General features: G+C 42.4%; 1 protein-coding gene across 1 annotated transcript in view; it reads left to right on the forward strand.

Annotated features, from left to right (window-relative positions):
• LOC143321018 (ADAMTS-like protein 2) overlaps nt 1-24,004 on the forward strand; it is a 26,514-nt gene extending 2,510 nt beyond the window's left edge. Inside the window, exons 2-19 of the mRNA XM_076731115.1 lie at nt 6,420-6,525; nt 8,155-8,297; nt 9,013-9,088; nt 9,399-9,501; nt 10,313-10,458; nt 11,418-11,541; nt 11,802-11,882; nt 12,066-12,241; nt 13,140-13,443; nt 14,874-15,237; nt 16,749-16,852; nt 17,255-17,381; nt 17,469-17,682; nt 18,599-18,754; nt 20,277-20,447; nt 20,832-21,008; nt 21,381-21,525; nt 22,553-24,004. Coding sequence (XP_076587230.1) covers nt 6,421-6,525; nt 8,155-8,297; nt 9,013-9,088; nt 9,399-9,501; nt 10,313-10,458; nt 11,418-11,541; nt 11,802-11,882; nt 12,066-12,241; nt 13,140-13,443; nt 14,874-15,237; nt 16,749-16,852; nt 17,255-17,381; nt 17,469-17,682; nt 18,599-18,754; nt 20,277-20,447; nt 20,832-21,008; nt 21,381-21,525; nt 22,553-22,680 — 2,844 coding nt within the window. The 5' untranslated portion in view covers nt 6,420 and the 3' untranslated portion in view covers nt 22,681-24,004. The remainder of the gene's footprint in view (nt 1-6,419; nt 6,526-8,154; nt 8,298-9,012; nt 9,089-9,398; nt 9,502-10,312; nt 10,459-11,417; nt 11,542-11,801; nt 11,883-12,065; nt 12,242-13,139; nt 13,444-14,873; nt 15,238-16,748; nt 16,853-17,254; nt 17,382-17,468; nt 17,683-18,598; nt 18,755-20,276; nt 20,448-20,831; nt 21,009-21,380; nt 21,526-22,552) is intronic.
• The last annotated feature ends 3,286 nt before the right edge of the window (nt 24,005-27,290 follow it).

The raw sequence follows: 27,290 nt of genomic DNA on the forward strand, positions 1-27,290 counted from the left end.
CCTTCTTTCTCTCTCTCCTTCTCACTCCATCTCTTTATTCATTATCACCTCTCCCCATCTCTTTGTCTGTCTACCCATCTGTCTGCCTGTCTATCTTTGATTACAAGAGGCAGAGGAGAGCCCCAATCCATTTTCCACTTTGCATGGGTACTTGAGAAGGGACCGCCACTGAGGAAAAAGAATAGTTTGGCTCTTTCTGCAAAAGGCAGAAGGGATGAGTCTGCCCGCTGACAAGCAGACATCCACAACCACACCGCACTCCTCCTCCAAGTTTGACCGATATGGGCTTTGGAAGGCAGACAGCGACACTAATCACCAATATGTCATACCACTTTTTCATGTCACAAATATTTCAAAAAGCTAAAACTATGCAGTGGTTTTCATACAAATCTAATCAACAAAATTGTCTCAACCATTGAACCATCAATCTCCCAACTGAAACTATGTATATTACTATTGTGACTTTCCATTTACACCATGTGACATGAGTGTCCTGGGTTTAAAGCTGGCCTGGAACAATTTCTGTCATCCTGTCTTCCCATCTGTTTAGTTATAGAAAATGCTGTTAAAGTCATGCAGGTGGTGTTCATCAAATTGAACTTGCTTTAGCATATATTGATTAATTGTGGCCTCCCTATGAAGCCAAGGCATGCCTCTCAAAAGCTGAAACGCTGAGGCGAGGCTCAGCATGTAGAACGGATCGTCCACTAATCCTGCTGGATTCATGTCAAAGTGTCCTTGGGAAAGACACTGAACGCCAGATTTCTCCAGATGGTCCAAACAGTCTGGATGATCAGACCAGCACCTTGTAATGTAGCCTGCTGTTGTGTGTGTGAGTGAGTGTGAATGAGTGAATGAAATATGAATTGTTAGGCATCGCTCCTTGTTGATGTTTGGTTTGTGGTGTAGTCTTTAGACCAATAATCTTTTGTCCAGCTCCAGACCATATAGAGGTCCTCTATAGGAAATATGTAAACAAACATGCCGAATTAAGTTGTGGTAACAGTATCTCATTGCTCCCTCTTTGGGAATGAGATGCAGTTATGATATGTGAACAGCAATATTCACAATAAAGGCACTCTGAAGGCTGTGGCTCAGGAGGTAGAGCGGTCGTCCACTTATCAGAAGGTTGGAGTTCGATCCCTGGCCTCGGCAGCCAACATGTCGAAGTATCCTTGGGCGAAATATTGAACCCCAAATTGCTCCCGATGCTGTGCCATCAGTGTGTGAGTGTGTAGGAATGGATAACGCTCGTAATGAGCAGGTGGCTTAGCCGCCGTATGAATGTGTGTGAATGGATGAATGCTGACATGTGTCGTAAAAGTGCTTTGAGTGGTCATCAGACTATTAAAGCACTGTATTAATACAGCCCATTTACCATTTTACTCAGAACTGAATAAAGACGTTTGTTGGTTTACCTCACTGTATATGGACCGGTGGGCTTGCTTCACTCTCTGTAGCACTGTGTTCTCCTTATGGTTACGTACAGTGTAGACTAGTTCACAGAAGAGATTTAGTGTGGACTGGCTTGTCAGGTATTTGAGACGCACCTAATTCACATGGTCACACCGACGTCCACTTAATCTGTTGATTATTTTATAAATGAACAGTTTAATCCACAAAATGTAAATAAAAAAGAACAGCTATCACAAGCTGCTAGAGGCCAAGGTGAGGTCTTCATAGAGCTTATTTTGTCTGATCAACAGTCCAAACCTGGAATTTATTCAAGTTACAGTAATATTAAACTGAAAAGCGGCAAAGTGAGCGGATAAATGAATGAAGCTATGAATCAGTTATCAATGTTGACTAATTTTTTGTCAGTCTGTGAACTGAACAATTGACTCATCCTTCGAGTGCTACTTTATTCTAAACCCTTGAGACATTTTAATTTAAATTGTATGACATTCAGATTACAGGTGGCCACCTGTGCCTGGCTGATATCCAGTATTAGATAATCAACCTCCAGTATTGGTCTGATATATCGGTCTGACTGTTCTGCTCCAGTCCAGCCTCTCAGGGGACAGACTTCTGCTGTCTGTCTGTCTGTGGAGGCTGCCAGCGCTACAAAAACAAGACAGCGAGGCGAGGGGCCCCAGGGGGCCGTCAGGGTGGGGACAGCACAGGGATGAGAGAGAGGGAGACAGTGAGGATGAGGGGACTGTGTTTACTTTTGTCCTCTGTGCCTGCCCTGCCTGGCTGGCTGGGAAATGACAGCGAAGGGGAGGAGGAAGGAGGAAGACCCTGTCTGGACGAGCAAGAGGCAACAGGCCAATTCTTGTGTGTGTATGTTTGTGTGTGTGTCTGTGCCAGAGGCACCCATCGAGAGCATAAGATGGAAAGATGCAGGAGTTTTGGGTGTGTGTCGCTATGGGTGCATGAGCTTTGGTACGAGCTCCTCTGTCTCTGTGAGGACCAAGCTATGCTTAATTAGGATACTGTAGCCAAGTCAGGTTGTGTCAACCAATTGAAGACACTCTTGCAAAGTAAGAACTTTGTTGTAAACTGAGGATGTTTTGGCAATGGGAGCGCATTGTGGCAAATTAAGGTCATTTTAGTAAAGTGAGAACATTGCACCAAAATAAGGATGTTTCAGCAAAGTGAGGACATTGAGGCAAAATAAGGATGGTTGACCAAAGTGAGGATGCTGTGGTGAAGTGAGGATGTTGTGCCAAAATGAGAACTTTTTGACAGTGTGAAAACATTGTATCATAGTTAGGACATTGCTGCAGCGTGAAGACTTTTTGGTCAAATGAGAACATTGTGTAGAAATGATGATGTTTCAGGCCAGTGGCAAAATGATGTGGGCTGATCAAATGGAGGACTTTGTAGCAAAATCAAAGACAGTTTGGCCAGTTCACATCGTCGAGAAGCTATTTGAAGGCAACTGCTTGCTTTTAGGCTGAGGTTAAGACTCAGGTTCAGGTCATGGTTAAGGTGGCTGTAATCACTAAGGTTAGGTTTAGGCCATAGCATTGTATTGTGTCAGTGATGGTCTTCTCAAGTATAGATAACAATGTGTATATGCGTGTAAGCAGCAGAGACAGAAGTCTCTATGTGAGCAACGCTGAGAGTGTGAGAAAGTGTAAGTCTGAGTGTGTATTTTTGAGTGTGTACCTTCATGCTAAGGTATTTGCATATCTGTCTGTGCACATAGCTCTAGCTTGAACATGAGTGTGCACAGTGGGCAGCATGTATGTGTAAGTGTGTGTGTACTCAGTCACGCCACTGGCTGAGTGTATACACATGTGCAGCTGTGTCTGACTGAGTGTCCGTCTCCTCTGTATGTGTGTGTGTGTGTGTGTGTGTGTGTGTGTGTGTGTGTGTGTGTGTGTTTGGCAGCTGGCCGGGCTCCAGCTGTGTCTGGTTGGATAATGAAGTCCAGGTGCTGCTGCGCCTGCTTTAAGACACCTGTCACCAATATTTAGTGCCAGAGAAAGCCAGACTGCAAACAGGGCGAGACGAGCTGTTTGCTTATTTTAACAAGGCTGCCTAACTGGACCTGAGGACACGGGATGTACTATGAACCCCTTTCTAGAAGTGCTGTGTCTGTGTGTGTGTGTGTGTGTGTGTGTGTGTGGGTGTAAGTATGTATAAGTATATATGAACTTAGCTGGGAGTGTGTCCCAAAATCATTCAGCTTCCCCAACTTCTGCTGATTCAGACATTACAACTGAAGATGTGTCCCTGAAATTTGGGCTCAAGAAGCTGAATATTTAATAGATTTGTGTTTTCTAAATTCACAAATTAAAAAAAAAAAAAAAAAATACATTGTGATATATTTGCTTTACGTGTCTATGTATGAATGACTGAATCCAGTATGTACAGTATGTGGGCATATGTTATATCAAACAGGTGTCAAAGTATCGAATCCTTTTCACCCTATAAAGTTCTACCCTTGTAGCATAACTAACTTCTTCACTATTCACTGTTTGTGTGCTCAATCTGTTCCAAATGGTCTGATATATATTTGCCAAAATATGACAAAATAGAAAAGCTTTTGTTCGTCACTCAGCACCATTAGCCATGTACATTTGGAGCTGCAGATTTTCCCCCACAACATCCTGATGCAACTCTTCTTGCGATCAGTTCAGTTCAGAGATGATGGTTTAAACAATACATACTCCAAATGTAATGGCCTTTGCTGTCTGAAATGGCCCATCTTCTTTATCTCTATATTTATAAACGTAAAATAGTTCTGTACAATAACGGTAAACAGCTAACAGTGCTAATGAAATATAATAATAACGATCTATTCTCACATACTGATCATACAAATGAACAAAGGAAAACTGGACTATGCTGCAGGAATGGTTTGAGAAATTTCTATGGAAAATCTTTTTTTTATTTATTTATTTTCATTTTTGCAGAGAAACAGCTATGAATCCAAGCATCCATGAAGGAGCACGACACAAACTTTTCAAAGTTGCCATTCTGCAGACTGCTGGGATGTCTTTTATACTTTAAACATAGATTTTTGGTTCAGTGTTCCTTTAAATCTACCCTGCACAGGAAGTCTGTGCCTGTTCATGCTAGCCTTTACATACAGACATCTACATTTCCTTATGTCTGAAGAGCCAAACAAAGGCCTACCTGTGTTAAGTTCTAGGAAACTTACCTTGGTCCTTCCAGCACACTGGGGCTTGTTTAACTTTTACACGGGCCCCTCCACTGTCCAACTCCTGTCTCCAACACCTGTGGCCTCTCAACAGCCTGTCTGTGTCACCCTCCACATGCCAGCGCCAGCCCGCCATGGACTGCCAGCACACTCAAATACCTGCAGCCGGCACGCTCGTTTTGGCGTGAGCGTGCATTGTCTGACAAAATGCCCTCCACTTGCCGTGCCGTTGTTTCACTGATGTGCTTGGAAACTTGATGTGATGCATACTGGGTTACATTTGAAGCAGCGTTCACCTGATGCTGTAATCCAGAACATATTCCAGCTACCAGCTTTAAATGCACTCACAAGATACAACTCTAATTTAATTAAAGCAATAATGTGAGTCAGGCAGGAGCTTTATAAACACTTGGAAACGCTGTTTATTTAAGTGCATTTAGGAGGCTGTTAGACAAAGGAAGAATCCCTGTAGGGGGACTCAGAATGAAGGATTAGAGGAAACAGCTTGAGGCATCAAAAACAGTTAAGGAAACAAACAAGGTAAAAGATATTAGAGCTTTAGAAGGTGTTGGTAGTGTGTTTTTGACTGTACTGCACAGAGCTGGGCTAGCGTTCCAGTCTTTATGGTATGTTGAAGTATAGTGCGCATTATCGTTGGTGAAGTTTAGTTGACGAGGGTTTTTCCCAAAAATAGGATAGATTAAATCTTTCAATACAAACGCCTCTGTCAGTCCACCAAAATGTAATGTTTATTGTAAAATCCGTGAGGTACAGCAACTTTGCTTTCTGCACTTCATTAAGCGTGGATGTGTGTCCACTTTCAGCCGTTTGAACTGTTTGTACCACTATGTGCTCTTGAATGTTGAATGTGAGATCAACACTGACGTGATTTACTGTCAAACACCCTCCTCTCTGTGCAAAGGTAAAAGACAGCAGCAGCGCTTCAGGTATCCCCCCTAAACAACCACAGATGTTCTTGGAGGCGAAGGATTTCAGCAGAGAGTCAGAAAGGAAATATTACGACCACAAATGTGTTCCCGTGGCATAAAAAAATCCAACTTCAGGCCCTTGTGTGGGTTTGGAAGCTGAGAGGCCTCAATTTGGAGAGGGAAAAGACATGAAAAAACACCCACACGTCTCAGCAATATGCTTTAATCCACAATTCACATAAGTGCCTGGACGTGGATTTTTAATGCCACAAGAACTCATTAGTGGTTGTGATATTTCCCTTCATATCCTTCAGCCTTTGTTAAAGACTCATCACTGGGTGCTTCCATCTAGCAACACAGATGGAGTTCTGGCCCAAGTTCTCTACATTAATCATAAGGTTGACTGCCCTGTGTTTGGTGAAAACTGTCACGTGTATGATGTTGGGCTGAGTGTTGAGCACTTTAGAGGTTGCTGATGTCTGGCAGTTGATGGTCTTTTATCACAGACGGGACACGAGGCAGATTTAGGCAGAAACATTACACTGTACCTTCACATTTTCCCAACATTTTTCTCTGATGGTTTTAAAACTGCCTAGTGAGCATCAAGGCTTCTAGTATTTAACACATCGAGAAACAATGCTGTCTTTAGAAATCTTGGTTATAGACAGAGAGATGTTTATTTTTCAGGCTAGAAATTAAACAACTACATACTTTATACATACTTCACAAGGGTCAGGGGTTACCGAACAGTGCCTGGTGGAGCTGGCTGAGGTTCAGTTTTTTGCCACCAGATATATATTTTTTTATGTACATGTATTAAACCTGTCTTCATTTCTGTCTTTCTGTCTTTATTAATCTCTCTATGATCTAATCAGGATGAGGGTGTGGTCATGGGAACAGTGTTGGGAGACGTGTGTGGTCCTGCTGGGCTTCCTGACGCTGGCAGTGTCTGTGGGGAACCTGTCCACCAGGGGGCTGCAGGTATGCAACACACAGGAAACACTCCGAATTTTATGGAAAAATACTGACGACTCCCAGTGTTTATGGTCGTCTTACAAACATGAAATCCTTACAATGGATTGTGAGGACGCCTGACAGACTGAGCTGTGTTATTTCAAAGCAGTCTGACATTTTGGTAAATATGTGAGATTGCTCATGTGGCTACCCTCACAAGAAAAATGGCTGAATAAGTAAAGGTTAAGTTTAAAAATCTGATCAAATTAAAATTAAAAAGGTAACAGCATGCAAAGTGTAAATACTAACTTTAAAAGTGATCTGACCACTGTGATGAGTCTGTCATACTGGTCTGCCAGTCCCCTTAGCTTTCAACCCGAACTCTTTCCTGTCTCTCTCTCTCTCTGTACCCATCTATCTCTCTCCTTGTCTCCCTCTCACTTATGCTCTTTGGTATTTCCAGTGTCTCTCGCCTTCTCTCACAGCAGCTCTATCTCACACCTTTAGAAGGAGCTCAGTGCACATTCTAGCGGTCACTCTGATGAATCTGTCTGAATGAAGCCATCGGCCTGAATCAGTGCTGCTCCTGCACATCAGGAATGTGTGAAATGCTGACTGTCTTCACACATTGGAGCCCCAGTACAAAACAGTCTAATGCTCATTTACTGTTATTCTATTCGGTTCTGATGCACTTTGTCCTGACTGTCCAATCATTTGTTGAGCAGTTTTACTCAGAGGACTACTAAAACTGCTACAGTTATTGCAACTGTAAACACTGTTTCTAATACGATCCAAATTTATTCTCCAACAAATACTAAACTGCTTTTACTTCCACAACAGCTTGTTTTAATTCTACTTTTACTGCAACCATTATGTCCGTAACTACCACTATAGCACCACCACCGCTGTCTTTGTACTACTCCCGTTAATGCTTTGACAACTATCTATTGCTGTCTCAGCTGCTGCTGGTACTTCAGTTTGTTTTACCCGTATCCACTGTAACTACTATGGCAGATGGCCAAAATATGGTTGACTTTACGCACTTATTGGCCAGTTATATCATCAGTACTGTGGGCCCAAAGTGGCCCATATGAATTTGAAGTTTCGTTGAAGTTTCTGCAGATAAACAAAGGTATAAAAAAGTAGCTGTATAAGATTTATTATTAGGATTATGACAGAATTGAGTTTCTGGACCAAATATTGCCCACATGCAACAAATCAAATGTAATCTGCTTTTAGGGAAACAGGCCTGGTCATAGAGAGGCTAAATTGTGGCCAATGTGAAACCCAGCCTCAGGGCTCAGTGTTTTGTTGTGGCTATGGTCATGCAGCCATATTCTGATGGATTCATCACATAGTCCCTGGTGGCGTGTCGGCCAAATAAACTTGGCAAGCAGTGGGCGATCATTCAACGACCTCCTTCTCACAAAATCACAATTGAAAGTGCACAGTTAGAGGAAGATATGAATAGAATAATAAAAGTCATCTGATTTGATTCACTATGTGAGCTGGAAAGGTTTGCTGTGTCTGAAAATATTGGCAGATTAAGATGTATCATAAACACAAACAGCTGCTTCTTCATCGGTCTTAATACAGTTAATATGACTAATGCTGCTACTACAACTGTCAATCAAACCACAACCGTTTGTGTTTCAGGAGGATGGCGTGGCCTCCAACAGTCTGGAGGAGGAGCTGGAGGTGACCACATACTGGTGGGGGGAGTGGGCCAAGTGGACGGCCTGCACTCGTACCTGTGGAGGGGGAGTGATGTCACAGGAGCGACACTGTCTCAAACAGAGGTCAGTCAGTCTGCACATGTACACACAGACACATACACACGTACATACACACACAGAGATTTGTACTTCTGTGCATTTTGTGATCTATATCAGGGCTGCTCAAAGTTTTTATTTAAAGGTCTGTTACACTGTTAGCAAAATGCAATAAAGCAAAAGTCAATAAGTTGCCCATAATGGCACAAAACAGAAACATGACTCAAGATGAAAATAAACATGGAGGTGAACTGTTGTCATCAGCTGGTTGCACTTATGTGTGATATGTTTTGAACTGAAAAACAAAAGAGGAGAAAACTTGTGGATGAATTCATAGCTGAGAAGATGGAATCAACAGTGCTTATACATTTAGCAGCTCGTGCTTGAGGTGAGTAACAACAGCACCCGGTCAGCTCGTTCTCACTGACAATTGCATATTTCTGCTCAATATTCAGTCGCTGTTCCTTTCACACTGCAGGATTTCAGTTGAAATTTGAACAGACTTGATCGAGTTGGTGACATTAAGATTGTGTCTGTAAAGCCTTCACACCACAGGATGATTTGGGCAGATAATCTGTTCAGATCAGGCTCGACTCGGGAACATACAGTATTGGGTGAACTGCATTTTAAGATCACACAACATACATCCTAACCTGAAAACTTCTGTTTCATTATGATTTATATCTAATCACCTTTTTAAAATATGCTGTTATTTCTCCAAATGTTTGTTTTCTGTCCAAAGAAAGAAAGTTGCTGCCGGGAAGGACAACATGACCTGTACAGGAACTGCTAAGAAATATCATCTCTGCAACATTAAAGTGAGTCACAGACTTCCAGTTAATTTCTCATCACTTTATTTCACATCTGTATGAAAACAAACACAGTCCCTCTGATGGGCTGACAGTAGAGGACTGTGGTTGTGGCGGGCAGCCTCCAGGCGTGACTGTATGTAGCTGTTTGAAAGTGAAGCCGGGTGGGGCTCAGAATGAGCATGTATTCTCAGAAAACCATCCCTGCGCAAATAAACGCTTAAAAAGAATTTATTTGTACAACATACTGTAAAACGGAGCCTTAACAAGTATGAAACAGACCTCTTTTAATGGTCTGTGCTGTCTCTCTGCACTGCAGGAATGTCCTGCCACTGGGAGGAGCTTCAGAGAGGAGCAGTGCTGGTCCTTCAACTCTCAGCTTTACAATGGGAGGAACTACCAGTGGAAACCTTTGTATCCTGGTAATAACATCCATAAAACGCCTTGACAGTTTCTCTTTACCCTGTTAAACAGACCAGAGGTGACTGAGGTCTTTGCTGTCTGAGCTTCAGCATGCCCTGCACCCAAAACAATGGCATCCTTTATATGGCTACTTAAGACAAATGCTTGTTAAACTTTTACATTAACAACAAAAACCAGTGGACACTGGGAAGGTGCTTGGTCGCAGTGCTGAACCCACAGAGAGTGTTTTAACCCTTTTTCAGCTCATAGTTTTGGTGTTACAGAACATTTACTGTTTCCAGCAGCAGCAGCAGGCACCTGTTTTCAGCAAACAAGTTCTGCTTTGCATCACTCAAGGCACTCAGAGGATGTCTCTGTCCCAGTCAGGGATCCAAACTCCCACTTCCCCCTCTTCAACACATTCTCCAGGGGCCCAACATCCCCCCTGCCCACCTCCACTACAGTCACCAATCAAGGACTTGGTCAAAATGGCACACTGAAGCTCAGTCAAATTAGGGAACTACTAAACAACAGTGACCACAAACAGCATCACTCAGGTATCTATCAGAAATGAGAAAGACACCATGCGGCTTCCTTAAACATCCTGGTGATCTTAAACAACTGGTTGTCCTCCAAATTGCACTTAGCAGTCAATCAGACAAAACAAATAAAGAGAATGACAGAATGAATCAGAGCAGAGTAGTAGCAATAATGGTAGTTGTAGTAAGTAGTAGTTGCATTGACAGAAGTGATTATGCGGGTAAAAGTAGCATCTTATGGCCAGTGTTAGTTGTCATAAGACAGTGACCTTTGACCTGTGCTGCTCTCCAGATGACTACGTTCACATTTCCAGTAACCCCTGCGACCTTCACTGCACCACCACCGACGGCCAGAGGCAACTGATGGTGACAGCACGAGACGGCACTTCCTGCAAGTACAGCAGTTACCGCGGCGTCTGCGTGGATGGTAAGTGTGAGGTGAGTCCAGCATCTTCTTTACTTTGTCCCTGTTTTACTTCACCTCAAACAGTTTAACTGCACTTTCAGTTTTCAGCACCACTGAAAGCACCGGGCCAAGTATGTATGACCAACAAACCCACAGGGAGGAAGCTGCTGCCATAGCATCTAATCTTCCTGACAAACTATGAAAGTGAATGAGGTGCAGAGATACAAAATATCATTAAAAATGTCTTGTGTCTAAAAAGTTAGACAGTGAGTCCAAACAACATCAAGCCTTTTCAACCAGAGACCACAAGCAGCTGCCTCAGGCCATTGGGATATCAACATTAAATGCACACTGCTCTTTTTTGTCATTTTTTAGAAATACTCTACCTTTAAAATGATTGCTACTGTGATGGTTTGCTTTATTTACACAAAATTCTTCTGTTGGCATACATAATACTTGGCTACATATGTGATCCATGGTTTTGCCAGTTGTTCTTTACTGCATTTCCTCAAGATAGAGCCATGATTTCATAGCCAGCACCCCGGTCAAGCTCCATCAAAACAATTTTTTACCAAGACTAGTCATGTAGAGGGTGAAGCAAGAGTGAGCAAAACAGGTTTAAACATGAAACAGCACAACAATTGTCTGTTTGTGTTTGTCCATTTTATCTGTTTTAGAATTATTTTCTTTGTGTTTTTTAGTTTGTAAGGCTGCAGAGGATGCAGCAGATTATGTAGCAGCAGGAGCTCTGGCACTTACTGTTACTTTTAACATTAAAGTTGATGTATGGTTTAACATAAAAACACAACATGTAGCTCATAAACATGAATGAATCAAAGCAATAAAATTAATGTATCACACAGGGAGATGAGGCAGAAGCCACATCTTTCAGAAATGTGCATCCTCTCCACATATTCTTTAAGACTACCAATTTTAGTTTTTGGATCAACTTTCAAAAGAAAAATATTCAATTTCATCCCCTCTCGCACAGCCCATTGGATGTGACGGAGTACTGTTTTCCTCCAACACCCTGGATAAATGTGGGGTTTGTCAGGGTGACGGCAGCAGCTGCAGCAGAGTCACTGGGAACTTCCGCCGTGGGGCCATGACTCTGGGTGAGCCTCTGTGTTCAGTTGTCCCCTGCTGTCCACTCACAAATAATTTTGAATGCTCTCATCACTAGATATGATTTTTTTTGTCTGGGACTCTTTCTAATATACATCCGAAGATTTAATGAGGAATTGAAATGATTAAAGTCCTTAGGATTGGTCAGAACAGTCTTCTTTCACATTAATTAACAACATGAAATAAAATAAAAAGGCAAAATAAAAAAGCATGAGTTGAGGCTGACCTTTTTCTCTTTCCTGTCTTCAAGGTTACTCTTTTATCACTCAAATCCCTGAGGGATCATGGGACATCCAGATCATTGAGAGGAAGAAGTCGGCTGATGTTCTAGGTTTCCTACATGCATACTCACACTCACAAAAGACAAGTTTGCAACAATGAACTCTTTCAAATTTTAATGTCTACTTTTAATTTGATAGAGAAAATGCAGAAACTCTTCTGACTCAAACCAGAGTTTGCTGTTTCCAGTCTGTTTGGCACCTCTCAGAGTTTTCCCATTTATCTTGTTCTCCAGCTGTGACCGACCAGGCAGGCAACTTCTTCTTTAATGGGGCCTACAAGGTGGACAGTCCCCAGAACTTCCATGCGGCAGGAACTGTTTTCAAGTACCGCCGGCCCATGGATGTGTACGAGACCGGGATCGAGTACATTGTCGCCAAAGGTCCCATTGACCAGGCCATCAATATTCTGGTACACCCAACCTTCTTCCACACTCACCTGTAACTATTCAATAGAGTGTTTGCATGTGATGTCCTCATACATGCAGTGACCACAGCAACTCACCACAACATCACCAGTTTGATTCTATTGTTCTTAACTCCTGAACTTACTAAAGGTCACTTTGAGTAAGACTGTTGACTCATTTATTAATTTTTTTGGTGGAGTCTGCAGTGGAGACTGCCAGCACTTGCAGCAACAAAAAGCTCAGAATGTTTCCTGGCAACAAGATGCTGTGATTGCAGCTCAGGCCCTGCAGAACATCAGAGATGCCCAAAATGTGTGTATTGTCTCCTTTTTAAGAGTGCTTGCCAAGTGTCTAAGGTATAAATGTAACGCAGACATTATAGTGAGTCTGTGTCTTGGGTTGATGGAGTACATGCCTTGTGTTCCAACAGTGGCCCGAAATCCCAAACAGTGCCCATGTCACAGGCTGGGTTTGATATATCTCTGCAGGACGCTGGAACACAGAGATCCACCTGGATGCATGTTGTAGTTCCACTGATTCATCTCTGCTAACAATGAGTTTTTGTCATCAGGTTTTTACCACATAAAATATCACAGACTTCATTCTTGTTTTGGCCTTAAAAAGTTTCATGTTAACCCCCTAAATTATAATGTCACATGGAGTTATTTGTAAAGCTGTAGCAGACTCACCTATTAGAGCTGATTGTGTAAAGCAAGTCAAGCTAAGCTGCATACACAACATGTACATAATGCAGATTAATACAACAACCCTGCAATCAGTACTGCAAGTCCTATGGTACACTGCTTATTGTCATCCTAATAAAAATATGTTCACGTCTCTCTTTTGTTCTTAAACCTGTATAAATTAACATGCCCTTGACTTGACTCTCCTTTCAACACTCAGGTGTGGAACCAGAACGGCCGCACACCGTACATCACATACGAATACACCGTCCTCCGAGACTCTCTGCCACCCGTCCCACCTCCCCCTGTCTACACCGGATCAGACACCTCAGCTGGAGAAGTTTCTGTGGAGATGGGGGGTTTGCTAGCCCCTAACAGCAGTATTTACGACCAGGCGGCCCCTGGTGGCCAGCTGGAGCCAGGAGGTGCAGATGGCCAGAAGGGCCAAGAGACCAACGAGGTGTATGAGGAAACAGCGACCATCGACTGCGACCAGGATGGAGCAGTGCCCCCAAAATATTCAGGTAGGGACTGTTTCTAACACTTTTGATCTGTTTGTGATGTATGTGTATGAAACATTTATGAAAGAAGAAAACCAGCCATCCAAAACCCAAAGATATGCAGCACATAGGTGCAAAGATACTGAGTTTCTAATTTTATCAAACAGATATCAAAAGCTGCAAATGAGAAAAGGTTTGGCATTTTTGTTAACACAATGACAATAATATAATACTGATGTACACAGTGAAGATTGCTGCTGCCAGTAAACAGTAGGAAAGTGTAACAGTGCCACAGAGCAGTTTGATACTCACTCCCTTCTTCGCCCATTGTGGCTCTTTGTACTGTAATTTTTTTTACTTATCAGCTGACATATAAGCTAATATCTTTATATCTGTTAGGTGATAAGGTAATATGCCCATATACTGGCTTTGCTCCTTCAGAAAGAAAGAGAGAGAAATTGAGACTGTGTTAGAAAGGAAAAGGAGCTGAAAGCAAGAGAAAGTAAGATAGCGAATAAATCAGAAGGTGGTTCAGTGGCCCATTGGCAGAGGAGACAAAATAGGTCAGATTTTACAGCTGATCCTCCTTCTTGTTCTCCTTCTGTGTGTCTGTGAGATGGCACTTTGGAGCTCTGCATTATTCATGGTACAGACACATAAAGAGGATCAGCAGCAGATGAAAAATTCAGAGTTTGGTGGTGTTTTTCTCCTTTTGAAAATGGCTGCATCACAAACATGAGCGGTAATGGCCTTCCTGCGGGCTCTCAGCTCGCTGAGCTGACTGTCGAGTCCATTACACCACCGCTGTGGGTGGTGAGATGCGATGGAGAGGTGGTTGAAAGGCTCACCATACACGTTCAGCACAGGCTGACGTCTACTGAACAGATACTGAGCACTGACTGAAAGAGTTTGAACTGAGTTTGTCTTTTCACTTCTGTTTTCATTTCCTCTGATATTTTTAATTCACTCAGTGTTTTTGAAATTTCCAGCAAAAACTGTAATACTTACTTTAATGCATATAAATCTGTACAAAAACACGACTAACAGCAGAGTCTTCTGAACGGCTGTTGTATTGGATTGCATTACATAATACAGGTGTATTATGTAATGCAATCACAATAAAGTGATGCCTTAGCGTATGTTAAGATGTGGAATATCAACATCAGACATCTACACAGAAACAGGAAGCATTGACCAGTGGGGAGCTGAGAAAAGTTGGAATAAACACCCTTTGATGCAGAGGTGTGACACCTGAGAAAAAATGAGGTTGTGTTCATTCCCACAGGAACTGAATATGGACCAGACAACAGCTGCAAAGTTTTCCAATCCAAGCTGAATCTGAAATTATGTTCTCAAGTGTGAACATGACCAAAAGCTACATCACAGATTGTACTTGTAAGATAAATCAATTTGCTCTCCAGGCATAGCTGAATTTTTCCACTTTGATCCATCAGAGGGAAACAGCAGTCATACAGGCAGCACTGCCAACCCTGCCCCTGCTGGTGGGCCCCTGGATATGGGGCCAGACTCCCCAAACCTCATCTGGAGGGTCCTGCTGGATGGCCGAATCAGCCCAGATGACCTGCTCATCAACATCTCAACCAATCAGCTGCTGACAGAGGGAGGTAGTTTGTTCTCGTCAGAGGTGGGACCAGCAGAGGTGGACCTGAGCAGCCTGGAGCAAGACGGCCAGTTTGGTCTCAATGACACGCTGGAATTTACTCTGGGCCGCAAGCGCAACGACAGCAGCGACAACTCCTACCAGAACAAAACAGTGCAGAGCGGTGGGAGGACTTCCAGCCGCTCCAACAGAACCAGGTAATCTAATGGAAACCAGGTGATCCAACACAGCACAGGTAAAAATAGGATGAAGTACAGTAGAGGTCCACTCTTCACAGCTTCAGTCAGGTTAGGGCTCACAGAAAGCTGTTTCCCCTTTAGGCTGGATTAAGACTGGACTGAATGTTTTCAGGTTAAGGTCACACTGGGCCTCAATGTTCAGACGTTGTCAAGCCCCTGGGTCTGCTGCTGGCTGAGGGAAATATACTGCAGGCTGTGCGAGAAGCAGGCTAACCGGCGTGGACGCTTGCTTTCCTCTGAAGACATCCTCAGAGACACGTAGCCAGAGGAAGTGGCAGGGACAGAGTAAAGCAGACAGACAGGTTGTAAAGCAGTTAGACCACGGTAGATACATGGAGCAAGGCAGTTAGGTAGACAGACAGTTAAGCAACTAGGCAGGTGGACTTACAGGTGGGTAGACAGGTGGGTAGACAGGCAGACAGAAAGGTAGCAAAGCAGTGAGACAGGTAGTCTAAAAGGCAGATAATGAATTACATAGATTGACAGTAAAGCAAATAAACAGATATACAGACAGGTAGGTAGATATACAAGGAGTAAGGCAGTTAGACCGTTAGATATACAAGCTGTAGGGCAGGCAGACAGGTAGACCTGGCAGGTTTTGCATTCATCATATTCATAATTCTTGTTGGCTTCCCAGCCCTGTGTCCAAACACGGCTTCACCAGTTCTGCAGCCAGCAGCTATAAAACACTCGATGACACGCCCTTTCCTCTGAGAGACAGAGAGAGGAGAGGAAACGAGGAGAGCAGAGGAGCTCAGAGGGGGCGGGGGGGAATACAGCCACACAGAGAAACAAATAATTAAAGGTATTCGCAAGAAAAGTGAAAAATATGATGCAAAGGGGGAAAGTGTGCTGTCAGAATGTAGTCACCTCTGGGGAGAAAATAATGTGCAGGAATCAGTCTGGCTTACATGGAGGGATGCCGGCGAGGTATAACTCAAAGTGCCTGTGACTTTCAAATAAACGTCTGGCGGCTGGCGGAGGTGGAGGGAACAACCGGTGTTATGACAAGAATGTGCACATGACTTTTATGTGATGTGATGAAAAAACAAAGTGCGTCTGCCAGGATGCAGGCTGTGAATCAGCTGTCACACTGTGGCTGTCTGAGGCCCAGGGAGACAGTCTCAATGTGAGTGTGTGTGTGTGTGTGTGTGTGTGTGTGTGTGTGTGTGTGTGTTTCAGGATCTATATGACTGGGTATCCTTAAATGTCCTCAAAAGCATATTTCTCTGAAGATATTTGTATGTTGAACTACTCCTGCAGTATAATCCACGTCTGCACTGACAAGAACATGGCTAAATATTTGCATGACACAAACAGAAATGCTGCCACAGATACTGCTTAAGTTTTCCTTTTACGTGTGTGTGTGTGTGTGTGTGTGTGTGTGTGTGTGTGCGTGCGTGCATTCATGTGTGTGTGTGTGTGTGTGTGTGTGTGTGTGTGTGTGTGTGTGTGTGTGTGTGTAACAGAGGAAATCAAAGGATCTACCAGAAGAACCTGAAGCTGAGTGCTGCTGACATGTACCGCTGGAAACTCTCCTCTCAGGAGCCCTGCAGCATGACCTGCTCTATAGGTGCATGCACACATATGCACACACACACAAACACACACACACTAATGATCCATGGGAATTTTCATATCTTTGACAGCCACCTGTAATCACCGTCTCACCGCTCACACATCCACTTGTCTTTCTGTGCACTGCAGGACTTGATTGAGTGATCATTTTGAGACCTTTCATTTTGACTCATCAAATTGTGAATAATAACATTAATACTGACTGCGTTCAGTCTAACTGGAATAATAACCTTAAATTACATGGTACTTTTTAAACAGGGTTCAGTGCTTGTGAGTGTTTCATAATTGCATCTTCTTTCACATAAAGCACATCAAGTTTTCTTTTCTTGTGTTTGAAATGTTCTGTATAAATACGTTTTCCTCGCCTTCAGCTTATTGTTTGTTGCTCACGATCCAGGAGTGTCAAAGTCCTTCGTCACATGTATTCGTTATGATGGCGTCGAGGTCCATGATATGTACTGTGACGCTCTGACGCGACCAGAGCCGGTCCACGACTTCTGTATAGGGAGAGAATGTCAGCCCAGGTACAAACCACTGAAAACATTTGTCCGGACCAGAAATGATTCAGACTGTCTAACGGGACATTGTGCAACCCATTTTTTGTCTTTAAGATGGGAAGCAAGCAGCTGGAGTGAGTGCTCAAGGACCTGTGGGGAGGGTTTCCAGTTTCGTCAAGTTCGCTGTTGGAAGATGCTGTCGCCGGGCTTGGACAGCTCGGTCTACAGTGACCTCTGCACCATGGCCGACCTGGAGAGACCTGTGGAGAGACGAGCCTGCAAGAGCCCCGCCTGCGGCCCACAGTGGGAGGTGGCTGAGTGGACCGAGGTCTGTAATGATTTCCCCTGCTGAGAATAAAACGTTTAAAACATAAGAGCAAGTAAACAAATAGAAGAGCTGTGTGTTTCACATCTTCACTTGTTGCTTTGTTCAGTTCAGTTTTTAGCTTTTCTACTTTTCTGTCTATTTGCAGCCCATGTAAGTAAATGCATTTTTCTGTTGCTAGTTGCTTACCTTTTTTTCCTTTGTTCTAATTGTTTTTGAGCAAACCTCCATCATTCAGAGGGACTGTTTTGCAGTGTAGACAGCTCTCTCTTGCTCCTGTCAGGCACAGGTTTAGCAGCTGTCTGCTGCAGTCTTGTGGTCTGATTGTGGTCTCTGATGGATTCTCCAGAGACACTTACCAGACACCAAAAAAAACCTTGATGTGATTTGAGCCACTGGGGTTTGAAAAACACAGAAAAATGAGTAAAATGTACAACTCACTGATCATTCCTTCTCTTAAGAGCAATGCAGTGTTTTAACAGCTCTACATTCAGATAGGATCAGCTGTGAACTTCAGACCAGGTCGCACATTACCACAGCAGTAATGCTTGAATTGAGCAGCGAAGTTAGTTAGGCAGCAAGGCAACAATAGATATTAATCTTAAATATATCAAAAGGTAGCTGGCTTTCAGCGCATGTTCCGCTGCAGCAACACAGTCTGTGCTGTAGCTGCTTCCATGTCGACCCATTGTCCTGTCTAGTTGTCAATCACGGAGCCGCCATACACATCACCTGGGCAGTCCCTCAAAGTTAATCATCATCCCTTCAGATTCTCAAGATCTTTTCAGCCTCTTTAAAAGCAAAACTTTTCACCTGCTTCACCTTCAGGCATCTAATGCTGACACAGGTGTTTATTGTAGAGAAAAGTGTTGGTGATAAGAAGCTTGAATGTGTCTCTGTGTGCCTCTCCTTGATCCAGTGTCCTGCTAAATGTGGCCGCAAAGCCCAGGTGACCCGCGATGTCCGCTGCTCTGATGAGACCAGACCGTGTGACCCGATGACCAAACCACCAAATATCAAAAACTGCACCGGCCCGCCCTGTGAACGCCACTGGACTGTGTCCGAGTGGGGGCCCGTGAGTGTCTTTACTCTCCATACACACAGCACTGCATGCCTGTGTCCATGAATGACTTTAACATATACAGTATGACAATATATGTGTGTTCTGTATTGTATCACCATTAGCTGCTACCAGGGTACAGTAGTACCCTGTAGGGCACAACGTTTTCTAGCCTGAGTGTTATTACAAAAGAACAGCTTGCCTGTCTCAGCTGTTTTTCCTTCAGTGAAAAACTGATGTGCCACAGTGTGAATTTATGGTTTGTATTGTGTTGCACAGACAAGTGTACTTCCTAATGTTCCATTCAAAGTCTGGAAACTCACAGGTCTAATTTACAACCATGGAATCCAACCAAGCAAACGTGGATGGATGTGAGATTTTCTTTGCACAAAGTAAAATATTATTCCCCATGCAACAGCTAATGTTACGTCAGTAATATTTATTACAGTTTAGAAAATGTCTAACTGTGAGCACGTGTACCTTTGCATGTTTAATATACTCTGCTTTATTGTTTTATTATATTCACAAGTGCAATCCAGCAGGACCAATTTAATCAATAAATCAGAAGGTGAACATTTATTGGATCAAGCAACACAACATCCTCAGAAATAAACAACAGTTTGAATAAAAAAAGGAAAGATTATATCTAAATGAGTGCGTTGGTACTCCTTTGGGTAATGTGTGCATCAGTTAGATTTGACTTTTAATTGATTGCTTGATAGCTGATTTTAGTTGCTACTCCCAAAATACTGTATATAAGAAAAGAAATTCCAAGTCATACTTTATTCTTACTTCTCGTATATATCCATGCAGTGTATTTTGGTTTTGTTTGTCTTGGTATACGTAACGATATTTGTAATGTGCAAAAGTAGAGTTATACCAAGAAAAAAAGAAAAAAAAAGGAGAGAGGTATTTTGGGTGATTCAAGCTTGTAGTTTCACTTTGAAATCATCATCAAGAGCAGGTACAGTACATGTGTTAGAGAACAAACATTAATAAATACAAAGCCAGGTGTGCCAGCTGAGAGGGTCACAGGTCTAAATGTTTGTCAAACCGAACATTATTTGAAATATTGTCAAAATCGTAATATGGAGAAGTGCAATATCCAAATCGCAGAAGCTACAATTTTCTGAAGGTAAAATGTGTGACAAGGCAGCATTACAATGAAGTACTGCAGTGCTGCAGAAATGCAAATGAAAAAATGATCATTTCAGCTCTGGTAATGTGCGCTGGCTCAGAGGAATGACCGGACATCCTGTGATGATATTTTAAATGAATGTGACATGATTTTATCCGATGTGACGTGTGATTTTTCTTTTCCTCTGACGCGCTGTGATGTGACATGATGCCATGTCACTTCACGTGAGGCTTCCTTTTTGTTTGATATGATGTGAGGCAACCTGATCTGACTCTATGTGACACTGTTTGACTCTGAGCTTCATGACAAAACTTGGCAGAAGGAGACGGTGATGACTACAGGAAAGCTTCCTCTTCATCATCAATCATCCTGTTTTACCTCTGGCCCTCATTGTTGCAGTGCTCGGGGTCATGTGGCCAGGGGAAGATGGTGCGTCACGTGTACTGCAAGGCTCCGGAGGGTCGCGTGGTTCCTGAGAACCAGTGCTCTGCGGAGAACAAGCCGCTGGCCATCCACCCGTGTGGGGAGAGAGACTGTGCTCCGCACTGGCTGAGCCAAGACTGGGAGAGGGTGAGACCTTGTCACAGTGTGGAAATTAACTAATTAACTGTTTATCAGTAGACTAGAACCACTTAGTCAATTAATGATTTGTTGATTGCCAAAGGATTAACAAATATTTTGACAACTGATTATTGGTAAGTCATTTTATGTATTATTATTAATTGAAAATCTGTTTGTTGGGCAAAACAAGCATTTTATGAACATAATTAAGTTTGAAATTAAACTGTCATGGACGGTTCTAGTGTCCCATGACGACACTTTTCACTTTCCACATCAGCAAGAAAACACTTTGTTGGCTGTGTGAAGAAACTTTGATGTGTAGAAGGTTGTTGTCTTGAAGAGAATCAACAAAGTCAGCAGTGAACAACAGCAACTTCCTGTTTTTGTCTCTAGTGTAACACAACCTGCGGTCGTGGCGTGAAGCGAAGGACCGTCCTGTGTGTTGGCATCAGTGGAGGAAAGTTCCAGATGTTTGATAATGAGGCGTGCGGAGGCAGCGAAAAGCCCGAGGAGGAAACCACCTGCTTTGAGAGGCCGTGCTTCAAATGGTACACCACCCCCTGGTCTGAGGTGAGGCCAGCACGGTACACACACTTCACCTTCACACCTCTGATATGGAGAGTGGGCGATAATGTGTTTCCTTACAGGACTCTGAGTGAAGACACACTGCTGTCACAGTGGCTCAATGCACAAAATGAATGCTGCACCTAAAACTTGTTGAAAGAATCTTTGAGCATCAAATACTCACCAGCTTCATTCTTGAAAGATGGCTCTGAAAACTTCAGCTCCTTCAGCAACTGTAGTTAGCTTGGATTCACAGAAATTACAATATGTTCCAATGAGATCCAGTTAAACGATGAAAATTATTAAACCGTCCATAGAACCTCAAAAAAAAAACAACAACAACATCATGACTGTGTTTCCGCTCCTGTGTGTCCTCAGTGCACTAAGACGTGTGGCGTGGGTGTGAGGATGAGGGACGTGAAGTGTTACCAGGGCAGGGAGCTGGTCCGAGGCTGCGACCCCCTCACCAAACCGGTTGCCAAGCAGACCTGCACCCTGCAGCCGTGCCCCACTGAGCCTCCAGGTAACACCTCAGGAAACCTGCTGTTCCACGCACACACGCACACATGCACACTGTTCATAGAGGAGTTGGCGAGTGCAGAGTTAGCCTGACCCATAGTCAAAATAGCTATGAGATGAAGTTAAGTCTACTATGTTTACTTTTTTATACACCACTGCTGCCCTTACACAGTATGTGCTGTTACATGCATTATGCGTACAGCTGGGACACAACACTTCATCATAACATTGCACCTTGAACTTTCACCCTCCATCTGCTGCAGTCTGTCGCACAAAATTTAAAGTGAAAAGAAAAATGAACGATTTGGAATTGGTGCAAAGATGCTGTAAAAACCATGCTCTCAGTCACTATGACTGTGCAGAGGATTGTGGGTCGGAACAACCAGAAAAGCATGCTGGTTTGCAAAATGTGAGCGGATGCAATAGGACAGCCTGGTATTTTTTGCATTTGGTATATTATGTGTTGGGACATTGTGGCAGACTAAATAGTATGATCATATGGGTACTGGAATGCAACACATAGGACACAGGATGTGTTCAGGCACAGTATTGAGTGTAGGTCACCTGAGTTTTAACAGCCCTCAGATCCCAGCACATAATCACTGTAGTTACATGTGTAAAAAGAAAAAATACACAGAAAAGCTTCAGGTTGTGTTTACTACATATAGCACAAGTGAAAGCTGTGTAAACACATACATTGAATAGAATAGGAGTGTATCTGTTCTGTCAGATGTGTGTGAGACACACAACTAAAAAAACCTGAAACGCCTCCTGTGTCAACACACTGTCAGACCCAGGCTGAAAAGTACTATGATTTCCCTTTAAAATAGAGAACTTTCCATTTCCTCTTTTGAATGACAAAGACTTTTGTTATAAAAACAACAAAGTCAGCTTTCATAAAGCTGACTGTCATGAACAGTATTGTTTTGGTGTCAAAGGTAGCCCCAGGTATCTTGACCTGGCTCTGAGTTTCGACTGAACCGCTCTGAAATGGCTAACATGAACTCCACCATGTGTGAACTGTGTCCCAGATGAGAGCTGCCAGGATCGTCCCTCCACCAACTGCCTGCTGGCTCTGAAGGTCAACCTGTGCAGCCACTGGTACTACAGCAAGGCCTGCTGCCACTCCTGTCGTGCCGTACGACCTCCAACCTCCTAGTCCAGGACAGCGCGGCCTCTCTCCACCCCGACTTAAGCTCCAGCATGAGGAAAGAAATGGGTACATTTATGTACATGTGATACTACAGTTACTGTGAACAAGCTTCCTCCAACTTGGATTTCCATGGTTCTGTCAGTTGGGTAGTAACAAATTATCTAAAATTATATCTTGATATCAGACAAAAACAGTTTATTAGTGCTGTTGATGCAACATTAACTGCAATATTCACACTTTTGTCATTTATTTGCTCTTTTTCTTATTTCTTTTCCAGTGTCTTTTTCCAAACACAGAATGTAATGAGTTTCTGGTTTATTTGCAATAAATTTGGGAAAAAATGGGCAAACTTCTCTATTACTCAAAGTTCAGATTAGTTACTTCTTGTGTGGAGAGGTTTTCTATCATATTCAACATTACAGTGTGTATGACCTTTAAGTAAAACATGAAATCACATTCAACAGCCTTTTGCCTCAAAACAGATCCAGGAAACATACAGTACATTAAGTTATGAAAATAACTTTTTTTTTCCTCTTTCTTCAAAGAAATCTTTTCATGATCATGTACAATATATCTCAAGTCCTCATGCGGGCCCTGAGCCCCATGTTGAGCCCCACAGCTGGCCCTCCCCTCACTCCTTCACACTATCATAGAATTCTCATTTTTGTTAAAGTGCATCTTAATCATGAAGGCAGTTGTTATCAGCTGTTATTCATCTTCCTCTAACAACAGTCGACACCCAAACGGTCGTACAGACTTCCATCATCAGTTAGCAGCGTGCTCTTGATGTGTTCATGGCTGCAATGAAAAGATGTATTAAGTTATTTCTCAACAGGATATACTGCATGACTAGAATATTTAATACAGATACTGTTTATGAAATATTATTTAATTGTGTTTCAGTTTGGTGTCTGGCATGAAAAAAGTTTATATTTTCATTCCACCACCTGCCGCCCGGCACCGTGCCGGTACACCTGCAGGATATGGAAGCATATTTATTAGTCATAGCACATTTTCATTTATCGTGACGCTCCTGATGCCAACCGATGGTTATTCATCGGGTCAATTGATGCCAGTTCTGGTCTGTGTGTGTGACAGAGGAGGAGAGTGTTAGTACAAACACAGAAAGAAACATTCCTGACACTTGAAGTATTGTTGAAGTGTATTCAGACATGTACATGTATGTCTCATTTTTAACTATTGTGTACTGTGTTTTTATATAACTGATACCTCTTTGTACAAAATTAAGTATGACAATTGTGTACTGTTGATAATAAACTGAAAACCTAATGGTACTGACTTGTATTTCAATTAAATAACAGTTCAAATGAACATATTTGCCTCTTTGTCGTTTTAATATGACTTGTTATATTTATCCCGGGAATGTTGGCATAACATATTCCTCTCAAACTTGAAAAATGTAATGAGAAAAAAAATCAACAAAATTGGGTGAAGAGTCAGGAACAGATGGTCTATTGACAATCACAAACTACATCATATACCCTCATACGCCTTCTTGAATTTAATAGTTTTAATCCACCTTTATTTAACCAGGATGGCCTCTTGAGATCTAAATCTCTTTGTCAAGAGAATCCTTGACAAAATGGACACAAACTAACACAAAGACTGAACACTAAAGAATGAGAGTAAGTGAGGAGTAGGAAGAAAAAATCAAAAGGATGGATGCAGGCATAAGAGGAAAAATCCTAAAAGGTGTGTTGGTTTGGTAAACTAAGGTTTTCTTGTGTGCTGTGTAGAGGTGTGGGCCTTTGTTTCCTGAGTTTCTTTGTTGGCAGAGGCTGGTTGTGGTTCTCCAGGTGGCTGGGAGCTCCAACACAGCTGGGACTCATCACAATCAGCACAGCACAAAGACTGTGGACTGCAGAGGACTCGTTGCCACGTACTCTCAACACAAGTAATCACACCACCTGAGCTCTGTGCGCTCCAGCGTGTGTCTGAACTGCTCTCCACCTCAGTACCTCGTGCCTCACCTGCTGTTTTCAGGACTTCCCAACTACGGGTTTCCTGTGTACCTCCACTCACTGCTCATTCAATAAATTCCTACCCGTATTCCCTGTCTGCATGTCTGCTATTGAGTCCAAATCCTACCTACCACTTGTGAAAAGAAAAAGAGGGAAGTGTATATAAAGCATCTAAATCATGCCATGAAATGATCATTTTTGGGGGGTGTTCTATGCCTCTTTTTAACAGCAACAGTAGAGAGATGACAGGAAATGAACTAAGGCTGTTATAGTCCAAATCACAGGCCACCTAAATCACCTGAGTTCAACAAAAATCAAAATGTATCACAACAATATGTTCTGAAGTATTTCAAATGACTTGTGTCTGTTCACCCCGATCTGGTGGTCACCTTCACAGCTGAAATCTCTTTATGCTCACTCACTTTTCCCTTTTCAAAAACAGTCTAGGGATTCAAACTGGCAACCTCACTGAAATGGCCCTGAAGAAGACACCAAAGTGTTTTTTTTTCTTTTTTCTGTAATTTCAGATGAGGTGTTTGGGGGAATAACTGTAATTTAGGCTCCTACTGAGATTGGATTGGAGGTAGTGATGCTGAACATGTCATGGCAACAAGTCGACTTGTCTGATTTAATGAGGTTCGGAACTGATAAAAAGCAACAAAACAGAACAAAATCTGTCCAATATTCTGCGCTGCTCTGCTTCAGATTTCCTCCAGGAGGCACAACACAGATACCAAACAGTTTTACATCATTTTATTAACACTGTAAATGAGTGACTTTCACACACAGAGCAGCTAGAGTAGATTCAGGTTTGCAGCTGACGCCCCCTGCTGGTCAGTGTGACATCATCGAACCTCTCATCTACTGAAGTGCAGGATTATAGAAACACATCAACCACTGAAGCAGAGAGGAAACAAATGCAACAGTTTCAGTCTTCTCTAAGAAAAAAAATTACATCAGAGTAATAAAGTTGTTCTGCACTCATTCAAAAGAGCTTCAAAATCTAGTCATCTAGTCTGAGGCTTTATTGATCAATGGGATTGATTTTTTTAAACCCCGAGTTAAGACTCCCAGGATGTCCTTCCTTTTGGCTACATGCAAACTATAACCTGAATGATAGCTGCAAGATAAACCTGTTTCATCTTTAACATAAAATATTTAGGCCTAAAAGGTTGCTGTGGAGGTTGTAAGGAAATTCACGGCCTGACACTGGATGAATCGTATCTAGGAGGAGGTCAAATGTCAGCAGAAGCATGAATTTAGTATCCGAACATCGCAGTGCACATCAAACTTTCCAGAGTTGGAAATAATTGAACATGTTACCTCGCTCAAATGTGTGTGTAGACTGTGTGCAGCATCATTTTTTGTATTTTAAGTCACAGACTGGTGGAGACGATTAATAAAGTAAACAGCTAGAAAAAAGTTGGGACACTGTGTAAAACATAAATATAACATAATGTGATAATTTGCTAATCCTTTTTGACATCTACTCAATAAAAACAGTGCAAAGACGTTGTATTTAATGTTTTACTTCATGAATTTGATGCAGCAACACGTTTCAAACAAGTTGGGACTGGAGCAACTGAAGACTGGGAAAGATGTGGAATGCTCCAAAAACACCTGTTTGGATCATTCCACAGGTAAACAGGTTCACTAGTAACAGGTGAAAGTATCATAATTGGATATGAAAAGGGCATCCTGGAAAAGCTCAGTCATTCACAAGCAAGGATGGAGCGAAGTTCACCACTTTGTGAACACATGATTGGATAAAGAATTTTAGTACATGGGCTCAGGAACACTTTGTAAAGCTGCTGTCGGTAAACAGTTAATTTGCAGATGATTGCATTCTATTTTTAATTATGTTGCAGCACCAATAACCAGGGGCGTGTCCAGGGGGTTGGTGTGGGGTGGCCACCTCTGAAATCTGATCGGCCAACCCAAGTGCCTAAAGTTTGATTGGCTATCTGGCCAGTGAGAGGCGGGACCTTAGTTCAGTCAAACTGACTAGCATTTTTGAACATGTATTTTGTATGTAGCTTCTTTTGGAAGTATAATTTTTTTATGAGGACCTCCATGAGGAGACTTATGGAAACTTTATATTGGTTGGTAGGGATTGTTACCTTTTAATAAAAAATGTAAACACAGGGATGTAAGAAACTGTAATGTTAGTAATTAAAGTACACATGAGAAATGATAAATTAATGCTTTTCTTGTCCCAGTCAAAAAGATCTGGACACACCACTTCCAACAACATCCTTCCCCTTTCGCTTTGCCATGTTTACAGTTGAAGAGTGCTATGTGCTCCCATTGGTCACTTTAACTGCACATGTCATGGATTTAAACATACTCAGCAAGAGAAGGCAAATGTGTTATGGCCCAAATCCCAAATCCATAGTACAAACAAATAACCATAGTACATTGTTTTAATATATGAGAAAAACAAGAAAACAAACACAATTTGCTATTTTATACTAGCAGGAAATTATAATATGTGCCATGTTCCTAAGATTTTTTCAGCCCATCCTCACCAGAAATATGGTCATATAGGTTGAGTGTGCATCCAAGTTAGTATGACTTTACATCTATTGTTAGTCAGCAACTTCTCGTAGGCTTAGCACTTATCACAGGAGCAAA

This window comes from Chaetodon auriga, chromosome 5 (genome assembly GCF_051107435.1).
Source record: "Chaetodon auriga isolate fChaAug3 chromosome 5, fChaAug3.hap1, whole genome shotgun sequence".
Classification (NCBI taxonomy): domain Eukaryota; kingdom Metazoa; phylum Chordata; class Actinopteri; order Chaetodontiformes; family Chaetodontidae; genus Chaetodon; species Chaetodon auriga.